Source organism: Coenobita brevimanus, chromosome 47, assembly GCF_032717465.1.
Source record: "Coenobita brevimanus isolate Jiangsu-jjx chromosome 47, ASM3271746v2, whole genome shotgun sequence".
Lineage (NCBI taxonomy): Eukaryota > Metazoa > Arthropoda > Malacostraca > Decapoda > Coenobitidae > Coenobita > Coenobita brevimanus.
The window spans coordinates 555,001-575,756 of NC_137000.1; the positions used below are offsets into that span (position 1 = coordinate 555,001).

The following is a 20,756-nucleotide window of genomic DNA, read 5'->3' on the forward strand; positions in this document are numbered from 1 at the left end:
TTCGCTACGTTCTCTACATACTACCCCTACCTTTCCCTCCCTTACCTACCTACCTATCTACCGACTGTCTCGTGACCTTCTCTCTCCCAGCATCAGCACATCTTCGTCACCCTTTCTCTCAATCCCATTTCCTCTTTCATCCTTTCCCTCCATCCTTTTTCCTTTCTCCTCACACTAACCCTCCTCCTTCCCTACTCCCTCATTACCTGCCTACCTTCTCTCCACCTTCTCTCCGCCGTCTCACTCCGCACATTAACAGTATATCTGATCAATCATCGGGCACCACCCTCTACCCGTCCCTCTGCCTCTGCCCGACTCTTTATAGTCCCCCAGCACGCGGCGCCCACCGTATTAACAAACCATCTTAACCCTCCCATGATTGCCAGCTAAACACAGACGATTTGATTCAGCTGAGAGTCGGTCGTAACAGCCTAAATGTTTATGTTGGTGGTACATTTAACCTTCTCACTGTCGAGGCAACTCCAGGACTTTATTCCAGCTGACACCAACGGTTTCATTCGTTGGCTATTATTAAGAAAAATAATAATAAAACTGTCGTGTGTTTCCTATCTTTTCTTTTCACTTAAATAATCGCTGTAATATAGTTGCCACGTGTACAGTATCCACCTGAGTAAAGACCAAAGAATAAAGCAATCAGCTTTAATCACAACCTTAAATTGAAGACTGTTTGTGAATATGGCGGCTGACTCTTGCGTGCTCAGCTTGTTCCTGGCGTTTCTTTGGTTGTTGGTTGGGAAATTTATCACTGTGGCTGAATGTTGGTGGTTTATTCTGGTTCTTGGTGTTGGATGAGGCGGTGGTGGTGAGTGTCGGGTGTGGGGTGAGGTTCACAGGAGGTACAGGGTTCACAGATGTCCCCCAAGGTGCCTCGCCCAGTCTGACTCCTTAACACGTGTCTGCCCTCCACGTCACCCAGTCTACCCACTTCGTCTGTCTTCACCACACTTGCTGAAGCCTATGAGTTCGCTTACTGTGCCTGCCAGACTGATGGGCGACGTTCACTCAGTCGTCTTTTATGACAGACTGGGACGCGCTCACACACACACACACACACACACACACACACACACACACACACACACACACACACACACACACACACACACACACACACACACACACTGAGAGCCGTAGTATACTGTAGGTGTCAGAGGAGACTTCGTAGCAAGTCTTCATTAGCGACTGTTTCGCTCTTCCACCTTACTTTCTCCTCTTCGTCTTGCATATCCGTTCAGCATCAACGCAATTTTCTTCGGTATCATACGAGAGGATTATGAAGGTGCAATGTACAAAATAAATCGCTGATGATGACGTATTATGATGTTTGCAAAGCCAGCTAAAAATGCGGACCTAATTAAGTGCCTCAGTGACCATTAAGACATACTGTTTAAGCACGCGTTCCATTTCTCGCCGTCACCTGCAACTTATTTGGCACCGAGACACAGAACACCCACAGTCTGGCCCCGTGAAATGTAGTGCTGCTCTTCCACGTTTCCCCCGACCTACACGATCCGAAAATTCGCGTCTGAATATGCTCAATTTCGATCTCAGTTCAGTGGATCCGTAACAACCTGTTCTTTGCCGGGCTTTTACATGTATTTTTCTGGCTGGTCAGCCTGGATTTACGAACTTAACTCTTGCTTCCCTCACTTAACCCAGATATTTTACTTTCAGAGAAAAACAAGAGGCGCTGGAATTTTTTTAAAACTTTCCTTTCCTTGTCCTGAAAAAAAAGGGGAAAAAGATTCATGGTAATTTTCCTCTCATAGTTGCAGAAAGAATAAGGAAGATGAGAATATAAACAGGCTCGTCCTTCTTCTACGACGGGGAATTAGTTGATTATAATATCCTATTCTGAGGCTACACCCGAGTCGGCATCAACCCCTTCAGCCCGGGAACGTCTTTCGTTTTGTTCTTGCCGCCACCTGATAAGTTTATCCACCTTAAGACAGGCTTTTTGAAGAGGAAGGGTTGTAAGAGCCTTCGCTGCCCCGTTCAGTAAAGATTTTTTTTTTTTTCTTACTTTGAACAAAATTGAAATACAGTACGTCATCGTGCTGAAGAAGCCATTACTACTCAGATTATATGTCAACTGTCTCATGGTTGGGACAAGTCTAGTATACTATTCCAGAGAGCGTCAGACGATTTTATTCAGCTGAGAGTGAGTTACAGGAGCCTGAGGGGTGACAGGTACCATTCGTCTATTCCAGCTAACGCCAGACAATTCTTTTTTTCCAGCAAATAATTGGTCAAATGAAGCCTGCTGGCTGACTCCCTTGACCCAGACCATGTATTTTATTGGTTCGTTCTTGCCACTTCCAGACGGTTTTATTCAGCTTTGGAGGCTCTATTGGAATTAAGTGGGGTCAGAGGTGGCTTTTACTGTACCTGATGAGAGCAACAGTGTGGAGGCAGCAGGAATACGCCAACACGGTACGCTGCCTAAGTGAACCCCTCACGTATTTCGCAGTTATTCTTGCCACCACCAGGCGATTTTATTAAACACAAGGAGGGTCCCCTTGTAGTTAGGGAGTGGATTAAAGGCACATCTAACTAATCCAGGTTGAAAAGTGGGTCACCAGTTGAATAAAATCGTCTTGAAATAGAACATAATACAAAGGACGCCATCGGACTGAAGGGGTTAAGCACTTCACTACCATGACGTCGTTTCATTCTCGTCCCGGTATATCGAGACGACTTATTCAGATTACCATAGTCATTCCGAGTGGAGGCGGGGGGGGGGGAGAAGCACACGCAGCTCTCTTCAATAATCCATTCACTCTCAATGGTCATTCCGAACCACTAAAATTGACTGGTGTTACTCTGCTCAGAAAAAAAAAAAAATGAATAAATAAAACCATCTAGCTGGCGTAATTAAAAGAAATATATGAAACAAAAGTAGGGGAGAATATGGATATAAATCTTTAGTAAGTATGAAAAGGGATGTGTCCATGTCTGCTCTCTCTCTCTCTCTCTCTCTCTGATATCTGCGCCAGCCAAATGAACAGGTATGCATTGTGCGAAGTCCTGGGCGGGCATCTGTTAGCATACCTACACCCTTCCACCTGGACATTACTGGTTCCCCCCGCCCCAGGACACTCTCACTCACACTGTCTCCCTTCACATCATCCTTTCACATCACCCCTTCACCCCTTCACATCACCCATCACCCTTTCACATCGCCAGGATCTCACTCTTGGCCCTTCACTACAATGACCTGATTTATTTATTTTACTCAGCCTGCTACCAGACGATGTATCTGTAGCAGTGGAGGGATTATAATACTTTCAGGTTCCTATGACTCACTCAGCTCATTCATCTCACGTTTCAATGGCTCACTCATCTCAGTTCCTGTGGCTCACTTACCTCTCGCTCCTATAGCTTCCTCTCAACTAAATTAAATCGTCTGGCGTTGGCTGGAATTCAGTACCCGAATTGCCTCGATCATGAAGGAGTTAATGAAGGCTGCATCTATTCCTTTCAGCTCAGAACGTCTCATCCTGTACCGAATAAACTCGAGTGGCGGCAAGTGGAATAACCTAAAATTATTGTGTTGGTGGCGTAGGCGTAGATGGCAGGTGTAGATGGAGAGGGTGTTGTCGGCGGTGTGAAGAGTCCGTAACGAGGTGGCAAAACAGCCTCGAAGGACACCCGGTTGAAACAAGTACCCACACATCACCCGCAGATAACCACAACCCACCTCGACCACTTAGGGCGGCGTTTCAGCGACCTCACAGTGTAAATTTCACCCTAAAGGAACCCCCAAACTCCCAATCGCACAAACACACTCCTCCCCATCCCCCTGCTCTCCCAGTATAGGCAGGGACAAAAGTTAGACTAATTTTACCTCTTATCTCAGTTTCCTAGGCTGGCTTATACCCCAAAGCTGAGAGAAGTTTGGTATATTTCTCACTCCGCAGATGATTCACTTGAAATGCTCTGCCGGGGAGGATAGTGGCGGACATGCCCTAAGCGTGAAGCAGACGCAGTATAATGGCAGAACTTTTGCCGCTGACTGTTGGTGCAGGAGAAATTAAGGATGTGGGGAACCTCAGGAAGAATTTATTAAGCTTCAATGACACCCATTACTCGAGACGTTGTTGGCCGGTGCAGTTTAAGTCCGCCTTCATTTCAGTATTACTTAAGGTGGGAGTTGCGGGGCGAGGCCTGCAATTAGCCCCGCCAAACTGGAGAGGACAGCATTAGCGCGTAGCCAAGGGATGAGAGCTGGCCTGGTGTGCTGGAGAGAGAGAGAGAGAGAGAGAGAGAGAGAGACAGACAGACAGACAGACAGACAGACAGAGACAGACAGACAGAGGTGGCGTTCTGAGGGTAGACTGAGGGAATTCTTGGAGATGGTCGTTCTAAGAAACGAGGGAACATCACCCTCTCCTTACCTTGTCATCCCTCATATTACTGGTACTGTTATTACCCTGTGTGTGTGTGTGTGTGTGTGTGTGTGTGTGTGTGTGTGTGTGTGTGTGTGTGTGTGTGTGTGTGTGTGTGTGTGTGTGTGTACGTATTCTGTGTACCTGTCTATCTATTACTCAACTTCTTTAATACTAAGAATAAAATCAACAGAAACATGTGCGTCCAAGGAAATGTGTGCATGTGCATGCAGTCTGTGAGTGTGCGTGTAGGGAGACTGTATGTATGTGAGTGCGTGTGTACCTTGCGTTTGTGTATGAGTGTGTCTGAACGCCCATGTGCCCTATTGCGCCTATGTGTAGGTGTGCATGTCTACGTGCAGTATTAATGCCTCTGTTCTCTGGTTTGTGTGTGTGTGTGTGTGTGTGTGTGTGTGTGTGTGTGTGTGTGTGTGTGTGTGTGTGTGTGTGTGTGTGTGTGTGTGTGTGTGTGTGTGTGTGTGTGTGTGTTTGCCCATGATGCGCGCGTGTGTGTGTGCTCTTATGTTGGCGCATGTGTGGCGTGTGTTCGTGAGGGCAGGTGAGGGTCGGTGTGTGGCTTCCTCAGTATTAGGCAAGAAAAGGTGTGTGATCGCACGGCCACGCACCTGGGGGCCCTCTCGTCGTAGGCTAAACACTGTCTCTACTCTCAACAGGGGTTTACGGTGCTCTCAAACCTCTCCAATTTTACCTTATATTTGTTTCACCTTTATTTATGCTGTACCTTTGTTTCCGTAACAGCTTTGGCCCTAGTAGACGGAACTTTGCTGGTACTATACCGTTTATGAGGACTCTGCGGCCTCTCAACCCTATACCGTGGGCTTAGGGGGTTGTCTAGCACCGTCCAGCCAGAATGTTCACCTTCTTTTACTTGTATCTGTGGCCCTGTTTCCGTGGACTTAAAAAGCTGTGTACCTTTAGTGTGATTAAGGACGCTCTCTTCACCAGGTATATTTCATTTTTCCCATATATTATTTTATTTTCCCTGTACCTGGGGCAGTCTTGTCGAGGGCATGACAGAATATCCGTCCCTAACCTGAACTTAGCAGGCTCTCTACATTTGTAATCATCTCTACCATCATTTTTTTTTTTTTTGGGGGGGGGGGTTGAGAGGGACTACCTCCAACTGATTTTGCTCATTGCTGGAAAAATATCACGTGTAGATACTTGTAGTGAAGGAGTGAACGTGGGTCTGGGAGGATCTCTGCTGACTCTTTTCCAAGTTTTTTTTGTTTTTTTTCCTGTCAGCCGACGTGTTTTTCATTCAAATCTTGCTTGTGCCAGGCAGTTTCACTCAGTTTAGGATAGGCTTTACACACTGCATAGTTATAATCATGTATGTCCTCACTAACACTTCAGGACTTGCAGTCATTGTTACGTACAAGAAAAAAACAAGAAAAAAGAAAGAAAAGGCAGCAGCGAGTAAAAATAAATTGCACAACACATCATCGCTGTGGGAAGGGAAATAGTCTGGTGTTATTATGTCCACGTTGACAAGATATTAACGCTTTAACACCACAGTGATCTTTTTATTTGTTATTTTTGTGTGCGTTATGGTGGTTATTGCTCATCGACTTTACTTCTCTCAAAAAGTTCCCCCCTCCCCTCCCCCTCGTAATGATTGGCGAATAAAGGCTATAGGGAACCCCTCCATATCTAAATATCTCTACTGGACTGAACCATCGTATGGAGATAGCAAGATTAAAATAAACCACTTGTTATTATGGTAAATGAATGAGAGAGAGAGAGAGAGGGAGGGAGGGAGAGGGGGAGAGAGAGAGAATAATTACTCTTGTCAGGCAAACTTCGTCACCAAGGAAAATTCTCTGAGAGGCTGGTAACCTGACGAGAAGACGACCATTTGAGTCTGGTGGGGGAAAAGAGTGGTAGGTAAGAAGGTACGGGGGAAAAAAGGACTTAGTAGTGCATTGACGTCTCTCTCTCTCTCTCTCTCTCTCTTGCTACCACCAGATGATTTAATTAGAGTTACATCGCAGTGAAAAATCGAAAACACTTTAAAAACAGTCTCCTTTAACCCCTTCAGAGCCATGGTACCAGAAAGCGATATTTATTCACCTTACAAGGGAAAAACCTCTCAGTGACGTCACTCTGTACCGTCCCTTTTAAGCCGTTTAGTACAATGGCCTCTTTTTTTTTATGCATGCTAATTTCAGATGGGTTTTCCAGCTACATAAAGCAATTTCGTAGTGCAGGGGTTGAGACTGGCTGTTGCGAGGCTAATGTTGTTATGAGAAATGCTGTGCGGGAAGAGAATGGCCGTGCATGTTTGGGTGCGTGTGTGATGTGCGCAAAGGCAAACTGGAAGAGGTTAACTGGAAGACGGAATGGCCAGGTAGCAGACGGATCCTGGAAAGAGGAGCCGGGCAAAAGTGGCTGTGGAAAAATGAAAAGCCAGAGGGTGACAGGTTGGATTCAGGATGTTATTTTATTGAAGGCCACGTGGGTGACATGATGCTCTCTAGAGGTAAGTGGAAGGCCTAGGAGGAACAACTAGAAAGACAGATGAGAGTCTTCTGGAAACTGACAGAGGCACCAGCGAAGAGCACGAGGGAAAACTGCAAAGCGGAGGAGTAAAGTTGGAATGTCAAGTGCGTGGATAAAGGTTGGTGGAAGGTTTGGGATGCATGTTGACACGAGTAGAAAAGGGTACTTGAGAACTAGTAGAGGAAATTGAATGATGAATGGTAAAGAGCAGATGGTGAGCTGCTGAAGGGTACAGTGCAGTAGATTTTTAAAACACAGCAAGGCTTCAACGATATTTGGATGTATATGTGGCCTTTTTTGTTCAGACCCTTTGATAGGTCTAACTTTGTACTTACCTGTTTCTGCTTCTGCATCCAACCCAGCCCATATAAGTGGGGATGATGATGATGATGATGATGGGGGTGGTGATGGTGATGATGGAGGTAAGCAAACAGCCCAAGGATGTTACTGGGTTGCCAATAAAGGGAACTGGAGGGATAACGTGGCTAACTAGAAGGGTGTTGGAGCCCCCGCAAGGTAACTGAGAGGGTGGTAGAGGAAACTGGAATGGTATGAACAACTGGAAGAATGGTACAGGCAACTGGAAGGATGGTATAAGTAACTGGAAGGATGATACCGGTAACTGCAAGATGGTGTAGGCAACTGGAAGGATGGTATAAGTAACTGGAAAGACGGTATAAGTAACTGGAAGGATGGTACCGGTAATTGGAAGATGGTGTAGGCAACTGGAAGGATGGTATAAGTAACTGGAAGGAGGGTATTGGTAACTGGAAGGATGGTATAGGTAACTAAAAGGATGGTATTGATAACTGGAAGGATTGTATAGGTAACTGGAAGGATGATAATGATAACTGGAAGGTCGGTAGAAGCACTTGGAAGTTTGATAGACTTATCTGGAAGGATGGCATAAACAACAGGATGAATGAGATATCCGTGGCAAATCACAAGAGTGTCGGTCGGTATAAGTGCCCATGTGGTGACACAAAGGTTGCCGCGGAGCCATCTGTTAGTGCGGGATATTTCTTGCATTTTGGGAATGAGGTTCATGACGTTTCCAGACTGGAAACATGGAAATATGGGGAGATCAACATGATGGCTTATTTAAGCAGTTATAGGGAGATCAACATGATGGCTTATTTAAGCAGTTAGAAGGGCAGTAGTAGCAATTAGACATGTGGTGGCGGCAACTGTATGGCTGTTACAAGTGAAGATAGTGGATGGCTGGTAGAAGCAACGTGAAGGATGGTGAGAGAGGATGCCTGGTAGAAGCAGCTAGAAAGATGATGAGGATAGATGGCTGGTGGAAGCAACGAGAGGGATGGTTATGGTCTCTGTTGGTCTTGTGGAGGAATCTGGTAAAAGCAACTATGCCCATCAAGGTTAGGTGAAAGGTAAATTGAGGTACTGGCTAATTGACTGACGGCGAGGGCAACTGAGGGGCTTATGAAGATAAATGTTAGACTGAAGGATAATTACTTGACGGCGAGAGGAGGGTAGGTGGAAGACGAATGTGCAGCCGTTGGAAAGCAGGTGTACATAGAACGATAGCTTGTGGGGACTACAGGAAGGCTGAATGAGTTATGCAAAAAGCAAGTGAAGTCAACTACAAGGTGAAGTGGGGAAGCTGAAGTCTAGTCAAGTCAACTGGAAAGCTACTAGAGACAAATGATAACAGGTGGAGTCAAAAGAAAAGAGATTTAAAAAATAGCATCAGAAGAACGGCAAAACAAACAAAGGAGAGGCAGCTGAGAGGCAGGAAGGGTAGACAGAGCAAGGAATGAAAAGGTACTGAGATGGAAGGCTGGTGCAAGCAACTGACAGACTAAAGGAAGGCAACTGGCCAATAGGGTGACAGGGATTTATACAGTGGGTGGAGATGACTGGAAAGTAAGGTGAAGGGCAAACGGAAAGCTCGTAGAGGTAAGTCTTGGCTGAAAGCTAATGGAACACGAAGAAAAGGAAGCAGAAGAAAAAGAAAGAATTACGACACTAGAAGGGCTGTGGTAGCAAAAGCAAAATGGGTTCCGGCACCTGGGTATGGGAAGGATTTTGAAAGGCTGAAGGAGACAGGTGGTGGACGCCGAAGAAGAATGGAAGCGACTGGAGGGACAGTGAAAGGAAATGAAAGACAACCAAAGGAACCTGAAGAGTAGGATGGACGGGATGTACACAGCAGGTGGAAATTGGTGGAAGGCTGGATGGAAAGCAACTGGAAGACTAACGATCACTAAATGAGAGCTGGTGGAGACAAAGAGAAGACAAGTGACTAGCCACTAGGATGCTGGAAAGATGGTGCCGCCGACAGACAAACGTGACGGCAACTGGTAATGGACGAAATTTAGACAGTGGGTGGAGCTGACTGGAAAGTAGGATGGATGGCAACCGGAAAGGAAGCTGGAGGCAAATAGAAGACGGGTGAGAGGATAAAATAAATAAATAAAAAGAAGAAAAACGGTAGCTACTAGAAAACATGGTGACAGAAACTGATAGACTAACGATTGGTGAAGTAAGAGATCCTTATATACTAATAAAACGGGAATAGGGAAACAAAAGGGACGGAATCCATACATGGGGTAGAGAGGACTAGAAAGTAGGATGGAGAGCAAGTGGAAGACAGGCTGGTGGTGGAGGGAGGAGGGCGGGTCGTGGAGTGGCTAGGGAGGGTCCGACAGAAGGCCGTATATGACCGGGCCGCGAGCATGTTCACCAGTATGTTTGCACTCGTTTTTGCATACCGAGGTAGAGCGCTAAAGCAACACAGCATATTCATGTATACATCGATTAAACTGGCCAGCAGGATACGCCGTCCATACACATTTACATACACAAATATCCATCTGTCTGTCTCTTGCCTCACACCGCATCTTGTGAGGGGAGGTCTCAGCAAAAAGATCCCCTAGCGTTTCTGTCCCTAATCAGTAACGATCCCTCTTCCCAAGTTACAAAACCGTCCCTTACATATTGACACATCTTATCCCTCCATCTTTTTCTCGATCCCAGCTATCCACTTCAGAAAAAACAGAAATAACCAGTAATTCACACGACTATACCCAGATGCATAATAATTCAGTAAGGATGAAAAGAACATAAGAAGGGAATGGCACACGCATCAACAGGCTACAGACCAAGAGACCAGACAAACGAACAGGTAAATTATGAGACAGGAAGAATAAGAACATCAATTAAATCCCTTCAGAAGGATTAGATTCTTTTTTCTTCATTCTTGCAGCTTCAAGGGATTTACGTCAGCTTATGAAGGTCGTCTTGAAATGAAGGGATTATATTTCGTCTCCTTTAACCCCTTCAGCATGATTGTCTTTTCTCTGATCCTTCCTGTCACCACACGATTTTATGCAACTCATGGGAGGCATCTCGTAGCAGTAGTAGTGGTAGTAGTAGTAATAGTAGTAGTAGAAGAAGTAGTAGTAGTAGTAGTAGTAGTAGTAGTTGTTGTTGTTGTTTGTGTAGTGGTGGTGGTGGTGCTGCTGCTGCTGGATGGTGGTGGAGGTGACGGTAGTGGATGTATCTGTAGCAGTAGTAGTAATGGTGGTGGTGGTGGTGGTGGTGGTGGTGGTAGTAGTAGTAGTAGTGGTAGTAGTAGTTGTTGGTATAGTCGTGGTGGTGCTGCTGCTGCTGGATGGTGGTGGAGGTGACGGTAGTGGATGAACCTGTAGTAGTAGTAGTAGTAGTCGTAATGGTAGTGGTCGTGGTGGTGGTAGTAGTAGTAGTAGTAGTAGTAGTAGTAGTAGTAGTAGTAGTAGTAGTCGTAGTAGTAGTAGTAGTAGTAGTCGTAGTAGTAGTAGTCGTAGTAGTAGTAGTCGTAGTAGTAGTAGTAGTTGTTGTTGTTGTTGTAGTGGTGGTCGTAGTAGCAGTAGTAATAGTTGTTGTTGTTGTAGTGGTGATGGTGGTGGTGATAGGCTTAGCAGTAGTGGAAGTAGTAGTAGCAGTAGTATTAGTAGTAGCAGCAGCAGCAGCAGCAGCAGCAGCAGCAGTAGTAGTAGTAGTAGGAGTAGAAGTAGTAACCCCATGTTCATCTGAAACGTGAAGACTGAAGGCTAAGTTACCCTCATTCTGCAGTCCACAGTCAAAGGGACGTGTGTATACCCAGGAAGAGGAACCCCGGCTAGATCGGTGCCACCACGTGAAGGGAACCAGTGAAGGAAAGAGCTTGACAATCCCTTCAGCACGAGCTTCCCGTAAGCTGAATAAAATCGTCTGGCGGAAGCAGAAGGATAAGGTCATCGCAGTGAAGAGTCTAAGACGATGACCGAAGTACAAGCGACGCAAAACAGGCAGAGAGAGAGAGAGAGAGAGAGACAGACAGACAGACAGACAGACAGAAACTGTCAACAAAAGAGACCAACAGACGATCACAACAACGAACGTGTGACGAATACAGAAGAAACGGGAGCAACGGACTAGCAGACTGAAACAGAGAAAAACTAATGTATGGCACACAAGACTTACACATAGCGAAACGGAATTGTGTATGTATATATGTATTGATACAAGTGTGCATGTATATATATGTATATATAAATCATTCTACCTTCTTCCTTACTCTCAGCATCTTTACTTATATTCAGTATGTCCAGCTGCCACCACTCCCTCTCTCTCGTCTCTTCTCCGTCAGATCCTCCAGCAGTCTCCTTACGATACTGTCACGGTCTCTCATATACATTACTTGACCTAATTTCTCCATCCTACTCCCACTTCCAATTTCACCCTTGCAATTACTGCCTTTCTCACTTCCCTACTCTGTCTGTCTGTCTCTCTCTCTCTCGCTCTCTCTCTCTCTCTTTTCCTACCACTTCCCCTCTCACCCCCACGTCCCCTTTTCACCCTCCTACTCATTCCCCTCCCCACCCCTCACTCCGTCTCTCCCTCACCATTATTCTGTCTCAAAGCCTCTCCCATTCTTCCTCAATCTCCCCTACTGTGTCCATCACTCACTCTCCTCATGCACAACACTCCCCCCCCCCCCGCCTCTCTCCCTCTCTTCGTCCTTCAAAATCTCTCACACTCTCCCTCTCCTTTCCATACCCCCTCCCAACACCATACCCTCACTTTCCCACCCTTTTCCCTTATTCTTTCTCACTCTCCTTCCCTTGCCCACATCCCTTCACTCTTCCTTCCTCATCCTTATTCCTCCTCTCCCGCCACCACTCTCCCCTCACTCCCTCTTCCTCCTCTACCCTCTCCCACACTCTCCCTCCCACTTCCTTACTCCCACTCTCTCCCTCCCCTACCCATTTCCACCACCACACTCCCCCCTCCCTCACACCCCCCATAGAACCTTCCTCATTCCTACCCCACATTCACGCTCTCTTATATCCTCTAACACACCTTTCTCTTACTACAGTGATTCCTTTTCTCCTTTTTTTTCTTATCACCTCAAGACGACTTCATTCAGGTGAGGAAGGAGCTATCGTGTGATGAGATTTAGCAACAGCCTCAACTCCTGCAATATTTACCTCATCATTATTGCATTACTGCTTCTACCGGACGATATTATTCAGCTATGGAAAGGCTTCTCGTTGTGGTGGTGTTATCAATGGCCTTCAATAACCCCTGCAATACTGACGCCTTTCTTCTGTTGTAACACTGCCACCACCCGACTATTTAACCAGCTCGGGAGGAGCCTCTGGTTTGTGGACGGGTCACCAGCTGGGCCTTGCATCTTCTGTATGTCTTCACCCTTGCTCAGTGACACACAAACCCATATTATATCATCATCATCATCATAACCCAACCTCTTAAAAAAAAAACAGTGAAGTGGGCAAGCTCCACATATAGGAAAGATATGTCTAACAGTACATCTATCAACAAAAACTTACAAATGGAATTAATAGGATCTGGGAATGAAAAGTAGAAAGCATAAAAACAGAAAATCACATAAATTTCAAACCGAAGTGAGCAGTATCAAGAAACAGAATGAAAAAGAAAACGATAACCCCGAGTATATAAAAAATGGTGTGGTTTTGATCCAAGAGTATGATGGAGGGAGCACTGAAGTACGACAGTCATCAAGAACCAACTCACTGGGTAAAAAGACAAGAAGGAAATCTCCAGAAACAGTCAAACAAAGCAGGGTCGGCCGGCTGCTCTCGCCAATTTACACAAGTCCTTCAAATGCCGTTGTGTTGGGCGGCCTTGTGGCTGTGCTGCTGGCCCGGGCGTCACGAATCTCAACCGTACACACCGCCAAAATAAGGCACATTCTACCCGTCCACTGGTTCCGTACATCTTTGTCGGCCTATTTTTACCTCATTTTTTGTCTGCATTAACTTTGTTTTACTCCAGTGATACTTGGGATTAGGCAACAGTCAGACACACTTTCATTTTCATCAGGAAATATCATACATCTATACCGTATGGCATAATTCCATCATTTAGAATATTTTTTTACGTTTTTAAAAGCATAAGGTCCAACATATGTAGTGGTTATACAAGAACACAAACAAATGAGGAATATTTACGTACGATTACCTAAACATAAATGTATATATGCAGTACGTATAAACATATAAACCGCGAATCATGTTTTTTATTGTTGTGCCAACCCGGATGAGACATGACAAGACGCCGGTCCCTCCGTCATTCCGTCATAAACTGTTTCAGGGCCACGCCGTCCCACTCTCCTTGCTGAGATATTAGTCGTGAAAAGAAATGTTGGAGCCGTGAGCGTTTTACATGTAACAATGAGATTCTGAGAAGCCCTACAGGCATCAGTATTGCGCTTATTGTGGCGTAGGGCAGCAGGTGAGGGATGGGGTGTGGGGTGTGGGGTGTGGGGCCCTAGTGTGTCTGTGTGGTCTCGCAGTCGTGCTTGTGTCTGTCTGCCTGTCTGTCTCACACTGTTTGTATATGGTGATGTACCACAGGGTTCGTGTGGGGTGTATGTTTGCGTGCAGGTCGCGTGTGCATACAATTTAGCCGATTACATACACTAGTCTACGGAACTTAACACTCAGGCTCCTGGAACTCACTATCAGCTGTGTATATACCGCTACATTTGATTAGATGAAATAAAAAACTAGAGTTGTCCCTACCATAAGTGTATTACCGTGACATTATAAACACTTTTACTCTCCTACGTTCATCTGCCGTCAAGTGGAAGAGAAAACTGAAACTGTCCCAGAGTTATGTACAGGAACCTAATGTAAATACTGAAACTCCTGGTGTGTGTGTGTGTGTGTGTGTGTGTGTGTGTGTGTGTGTGTGTGTGTGTGTGTGTGTGTGTGTGTGTGTGTGTGTGTGTGTGTGTGTGTGTGTGTGTGTGTGTGTGTGAGTGTGTGTGTGTGTGTGTGTGTGTGTGTGTGTGTGTGTGTGTGTGTGTGTGTGTGTGTGTGCGTGTGTTGTACCTACATCCTGGTGGTGTTGTGCCGGGTGACATCACCGAGTCTAATGAATCCTGCTGATGATTGCTTGTTACAGGCGCCTCCAGGCTCGCAGCAAGTTTACACACACACACACACACACACACACACACACACACACACACACACATAATCCTTACATTATATACTTACAGTATATATCGTACATTCATATATGTATCCAGTACACATTCATACAAGAAAAATATAAATGAATATATACATGCATATATAAATAAATAAATATATATACATACGTACATGCATTCATACTACATACATACAGTACAGTACATTCATACTTGCACACATACATGTATACATACACACAGATTCAATCCTACATTCCACATTTTGCATGAAGACAAACATCAGAGTTTCACATATACAAACGAGTATCTATGAAGTGAAACTGATACAGGAAATACAACACGACAGCATTCTCAGACACGGGAAGTGCGATCACACTCTGACGTGCACCTCATGCCCCAGAGCTCTTGGTTGATACAATTCTTACATGGTACATTATGGATAAGAAAGTGCCCTAACGCCTCTTCCCTAGCGATTATTTTTGGATATGGCTGGTTAATATCCTTTGGCACGTTATCTATCCAGGGTATGGCGATACTGGAAAGATTTATGCAAAACAGAAGAGGACAGTAAGATGTGATGAATAAAATAAAAATCTCAGGAAATGGTGTTAGGGAGCTTCCTCAACCGACTAGAATACTGGCCTAAGTACAAACTTCACACATTCATCACAATACACTTTTTCTACCACGGATAATCGCAATAACAACGTATAAAATAATGTTTTGAGACTCGTAACACATTTAAGCCTACCAAAGTCACAAACAAATATCACATACAAACATCCATACAATGCTGAAGTTATATTAGCTGCGGCCAAATATTACTGTATACGGTGGGAAATCATTGGTTGAGAGAGGCAGAGGGGCGAGGGGGACTGCTAGCAAGACTCACATTTTACCGCAAAGTATAAGGGTCAGGTTAACATAAAATCGGCGATAAAAGATAGTGTTGGTAGTGAGTAAGGAAGCTGTCAATACAGGAATCCACAAACGGCCTCTCTTGCAACATTTCATCTCTGAGCCGCTTTCAGCAAGATTTGTGTTTTCTGCCAAATACATCTACTTTTTAACCATTAAAGGTATTCTCCCCTCAGCCATTTCACGAGTATTTTCTAACTTAGTCTATCAGCTGACGATTTCATTCAGCTTTGCAAGGATCCCTAGTAGTGAAGGGGTTAAACTGATTAAAACTGAATAAAATCGTCTGGCAATAGAGAGAATGAAGCGCAAAATACCTCATCGTAGAGAAGGGGTTAACCACTCCAACCACGATGACGAATTATGTATTCTGCAATAGTCTTTCTCCCACCAGACGATTTCTTTCAGCTCAGGAGAGACTTAACAAACTGGAAAAGACTGATACATCCTCAAGTAATCCACTAAAACACAGCTCCTCTACTTAACACATTTATCAGGGGTTGGCATAAACAAGATATTAACTCATTCTCTCCCTTATTCGCCCAGGTGGAACGTAGGAGGCCGGAGCAGGGCTAAACAGTCAATAGATCTAAGACAAGAGCGCCCACTTGCTGTCCGGGAGTGGCATGAGGTGAGCACTAAACCCTAATCGCCCCTCGGATTTAAAACCATATGGGCCAGATCAAGTTCGTACGCCTCATCCCACTAGACCACCAGGCGTCATGAAAGAAATATAGATAAGTAAAAAACGTAGTGAGAGAGACGTGACAGGAAAGGGAAACCTGTGTAGAAACGAGCGACACATGAAGCAGGGAAAGTTATGGATGAAAAATAGATGAGAAAACTAAGGTTAAGGATGCAATGAGGAATGACAGATCAGGAGAAAAATAAAGTACAGCGGGTATAAGAGGAATAGGTTGGGGGAAAATGGAGAGAGAGAGAGTAAAAATAACACTTAAATACACCGATTCAGTTTGCCAGCAGTGAGGGTAAAAAACAATTTATCAACTACCTATCTACTTACTTGCCTATACCTTCTACCTGATGCCGAATCTTTTGAAGGGTAGGCAGAGCAAATCCATCCAAATTCTCACGTCTGCTGATTTACTGTCAAATTAAAATACCACAGAATATTCTAGAAACGTATTTATCTGGAAGCAAACTGTGAGTATGAGAACAATACCCGATATTTTGTTTGCAAGGAAATTAGAAGTCTTACCACCTCTTGAAATTCACGCACGATCAATGGAAATAAGCCCAAAGAATACCGTTTTCTATCCTCTTGGCACCCTTCACCACGTTTTGTGTGTGTGTGTGTGTGTGTGTGTGTGTGTGTGTGTGTGTGTGTGTGTGTGCTATCTACATTCGTGGCTCCTTGGCCCGAGGATGTCATTTTTTGTTTGTTCTAGCTGATGGCAGACCATTTTATTCAGATCTGAGAAGAGTTTTTCCCCTCACTACGAGGGGATCTCCTACGCCGAATAGTAGGCTAGTCTGACATCTCACAAACCGTAAAAATACATGGACAAACCGACAGACAGACGAACAGACAGATAGACAGATATAGATGGACAGACAGACGTAGATCAGACTATAAAAAAAGATGTCTGACTGAAAAAGTTTACTCTACTCCTTCACTGTGATAACTTACTCTCATTCCTGCTACTCTCAGACGCTTTCCTGCCGCTTCGGAAGGATTTTTCGACCTGGAGGGGTTTCCTACACCCTCCATTAACCCCCTCACCACAGGACATCTTCCCTGGCTTAAGTAAAATCGTCCGGTGGCAGCAAGAATATAACGAAGTGCAGACCATCGTACTGAAGAAGTTGAGGCTCCATTCCCTACCCCCTCTCTCTCTCTTTCTCTCTCTGCCGCCTCGTCACTTCTCATCTCTTCTCAATCCGACCCCCTTCACAGAGGACATGATTTTCTTTTTATTTCATTCTTGCTGTTGCCAGACGATTTTATTCAGATTAGGAGCGCAGCCTAGTACTGAAAAGGTTAATGCAGGCTGTAGCTAACCCCTCCTGCTCAAATACTCAGTCCTAAGTTAAATAAAACCGTGTACAGAAAGCAGGAATAAGATCAAGTTTACGTTACTGGATTCCAGGGGCTGACTCAACATTGTCACTGACTTTTCCGTGTTCTTGCCCACTGTTTCGTTAGCTTTCAACTCTCTGGCATTTCCTATCCTCCATCCACTCTCGCTGCCTCCAGGCGATTTTATTCAACCTTATTAAGACCTCTCGTAAAGTTTGGGGATTGACTAGGACTGTGTCCAACCTCCCAGTAAGAAATCTCTCTCCTGAGCTGAATAAAATCGTCCAGAAATAGCAAGAATAAACTAAGTCATTGTACTGACAGTGATCTTTTAATTTACCCAGTGCTACTCCTCATCATCCAGGAAAACACATTCTTTCTCGCTCAACATTTCCTCATCCTCTCCGCTCTACCCAAAGTACTTCTTTCCTTATTTCTCGTAATACATTTCCTCTCCGTCCCAACTCCATCTTCCCTGTTTCGTCACGTCCTATCATACCGGTTCCTTCCTTCTCTCCCTCATCTCCCTTCCCCATCCTCTCATTGCCCCGCGGCCCTCCCTCCCTCCCTCCCCCCATTTCTGCCACTCACTTCCCCAGGGTAGGACGGGGGAGGTGGTGGAGGGTCTCCACCACCTCCCCCGTCCTACCCCTGTTCATTTTTGCCCTGCCTCAGCCACTAATCAGCAGTATGTGTGGTTGTCGATTTATATTTCCATTAGAGCTTACTCCTGTCGCACAGCATTATACATTTTTCACACCCGCCTCTATTGCACATCTCGCAGTAATTCTTGTTATGCTACACACACTTCAGATGTCTTCTACCTTCCTTCTACCTTACACACTTCACTTTTGACCTTCCATTACTCTACCAATTTTATCCAATATCCGTCCTTCTACCAGACATATTTCACTTTTGTCCTATAGCCAGCTTTCTACTACACACACACACACACACACACACACACACACACACACACACACACACACTTCTGTTCTGTCCTATCTTTTTAACTTACCACAAAATTTCAGTTTCGTCCTAAGACCATCTTTCTGTCACACACACACACACACACCAGTTTTGTCTTACCATCTTTTATGCACACACACAACAGTTTTGTCCTGTTATCTTTCTACCACACACACCAGTTTTGTTTTCTGTCTCCCACACACCAGTTTTGTCCTAACACCTTTCTGACACATACACCAGTTTTCTTCTATCGTCCTTCCACCAAATACACCATTTTTGTTCTATCGTCTTTCTGCCACACACGGTTGCCCTGTCTATCATCCTCACCCCTACAGTTCATAAATTCTACCTGCCCTCCCTACACTCCTCTGCCATCTAATCACGTCCTTGTACTTTGCACCTTACATCCCTGCTCTACCACCTCTGCAGTTCACATACCCAGATACCTCCTCTTACAGCCCCACCCCACACTATCCTATTCACCCATCTAAACACAGCTGCCATCCCTCCTGGTGGGGGACTTGCGGACTACTTTACCTTGCCATGGCTTTGTTGCAGGGTGCAGTGGCCATGGCAGTATGGGCAGTGCCGCCTGCCATAGGCCGTACCCCGCACTGGCCAAGGAACCAGCAGGTGTAGCGGTGCCCCGTACTGTACTGTGGCCGCCTCGGCACCACCACACACGTGTCACACTCCAAACTCTCGCACACATACCTGGCTCGGCGAAACTGATGATCTCCGACGTCTTGGCGTAATAGTCGTCTTCGACGAGTTCTTCATTAGATGAATGAAATTCCGCCTGCTGCTTTTCCAATAGCTCGCGATCCTCCTCGGAGCGATAGAGAGTCTGTAAGAGGACATCGCGCGGGATACTCGATGTCACATTGGGTTTTGCTCTAAGACCCAGTTTACTCAATATTTGCTGTTTGATTCCCTCAATGCGAAGAGTCTCTAAGGCCCTGGCGTCGGGCACTGAGCGCGGGTGGTCACAGTTGGGGCAGTGGCGGGGCTCGGACGGGGCCTCTGGGCGGGCCCGTGTGGGCCGGGCCAGCACGGCTAGCAGGGCCGCCGCCACCACCCACAGCCTCCTGGCAGTGCTAGTCATGAGTCCCGAGCGCCGCGTCCATAGCAGGCCAGCGTGCGAGCAGAGCGGGGGCTGCGGCCTCACTGAGCCAGACGGCCGCCAGACAGCCGCCACTAGCCCACCGCCGCCGCACGGGATGCCAGCGGTCATCAGACACGTCCAGCGGCCGCCAGCCGGGCAGCAGCACCAACAGCACCAGCACCAGCAACCCGCCAGAGACGAAGCAGGCCAGTTCCCCGGCTGGTGCTGCGGCGGCCTCGTAACTCAGCAGAGCAGAGCGGCGAGGATGCCAACTGCACTGTCTCCCACACGGCCGCGCATACCTGCATAGCCACACGCCCTGCCACCAGACTCACTCCTACACCAAGTTTCCCAGCCACCTTAAAGGAAACTCTTTGACAACTAAGTCTTCTCCAGCTATCCTTATGATGCTTCTTGTACAATCCTCCGGAATTTCCTGGTCTTGGTGATTCGTCTGAACTGTCACTAATTTACACTAACTACCTACGACCTACCGAGGACCCTCCCTGTCCGCAAACAAGTATCACTGACTTCAATCGGTAAAGTAATGAGGTCACCTAGAGGCCTCCACGCTAGATTTGAAGATTTTCAGATTTTACTCATGTGTAAGTCCGGAAAGTTTTTTTTTTTTTTTTTTTTTTTTTTTTCCCAGGTACCAGTCAAGACCCACAGTATGACACTGGTTCAGTCAGTCACTCAAAACAGTAGAGAAATTAATAGCAGGAATATTGCACACACAGAACAAATGGAGCATCGTTGGTTGTCACAGATAAATTAAGAATACAAGTGTGTTTCGGGAGGAGGGGCATCATGAAACGGGGACACAGGAAGAAGAAATTAAGATCCGCTGCGGGAAGTAAACCCAAGAGCGATGTAATGTATCTCAAGTTTCTGGTGCTGAGTTTGACCTAAATCCAGAACTAACTGGATTTTACTTTCCTGATATTTGAATTTATGCTAACCCCAGGTCCATGGAGAGACGATGATGATGACAACGACGATAATAGTGATAATGGTTATCCCCTCAACACGAGAACGTATTCTATATATTTTCTAGCTGCCATTAAAGGATTTAACTCTATTTTGTGGAGACGTATCTAGTTGGAGATATTAGATATGACTTTCATCGACCATTTCACCACCAGAGGCCCTTTCCAGCCTCAACAAAATTGTCTACTTGTATCCTGATTAAAATGAAAAAAGTAGTGGTAGTAGCAGTAATAATAATAGTAGCAGTAATAGTACTATCTGCCGCTCCTGTAGGCCCAGGTCCAACTGGACTTGAACTCGGTAGTGAGTAACCTGAAGTTTCCTTTCTCC

The 20,756-nt window shown here is 45.6% G+C and overlaps 1 protein-coding gene across 1 annotated transcript in view; it reads right to left on the bottom strand.

Annotated features, from left to right (window-relative positions):
- Positions 1-19,436, bottom strand: part of LOC145398907 (inhibin beta B chain-like) — a 309,549-nt gene extending 290,113 nt beyond the window's left edge. Inside the window, exon 1 of the mRNA XM_080271628.1 lies at positions 19,046-19,436. Within this exon, the coding sequence (XP_080127754.1) occupies positions 19,046-19,436 (391 nt within the window). The remainder of the gene's footprint in view (positions 1-19,045) is intronic.
- Between the last annotated feature and the right edge of the window lie 1,320 nt (positions 19,437-20,756).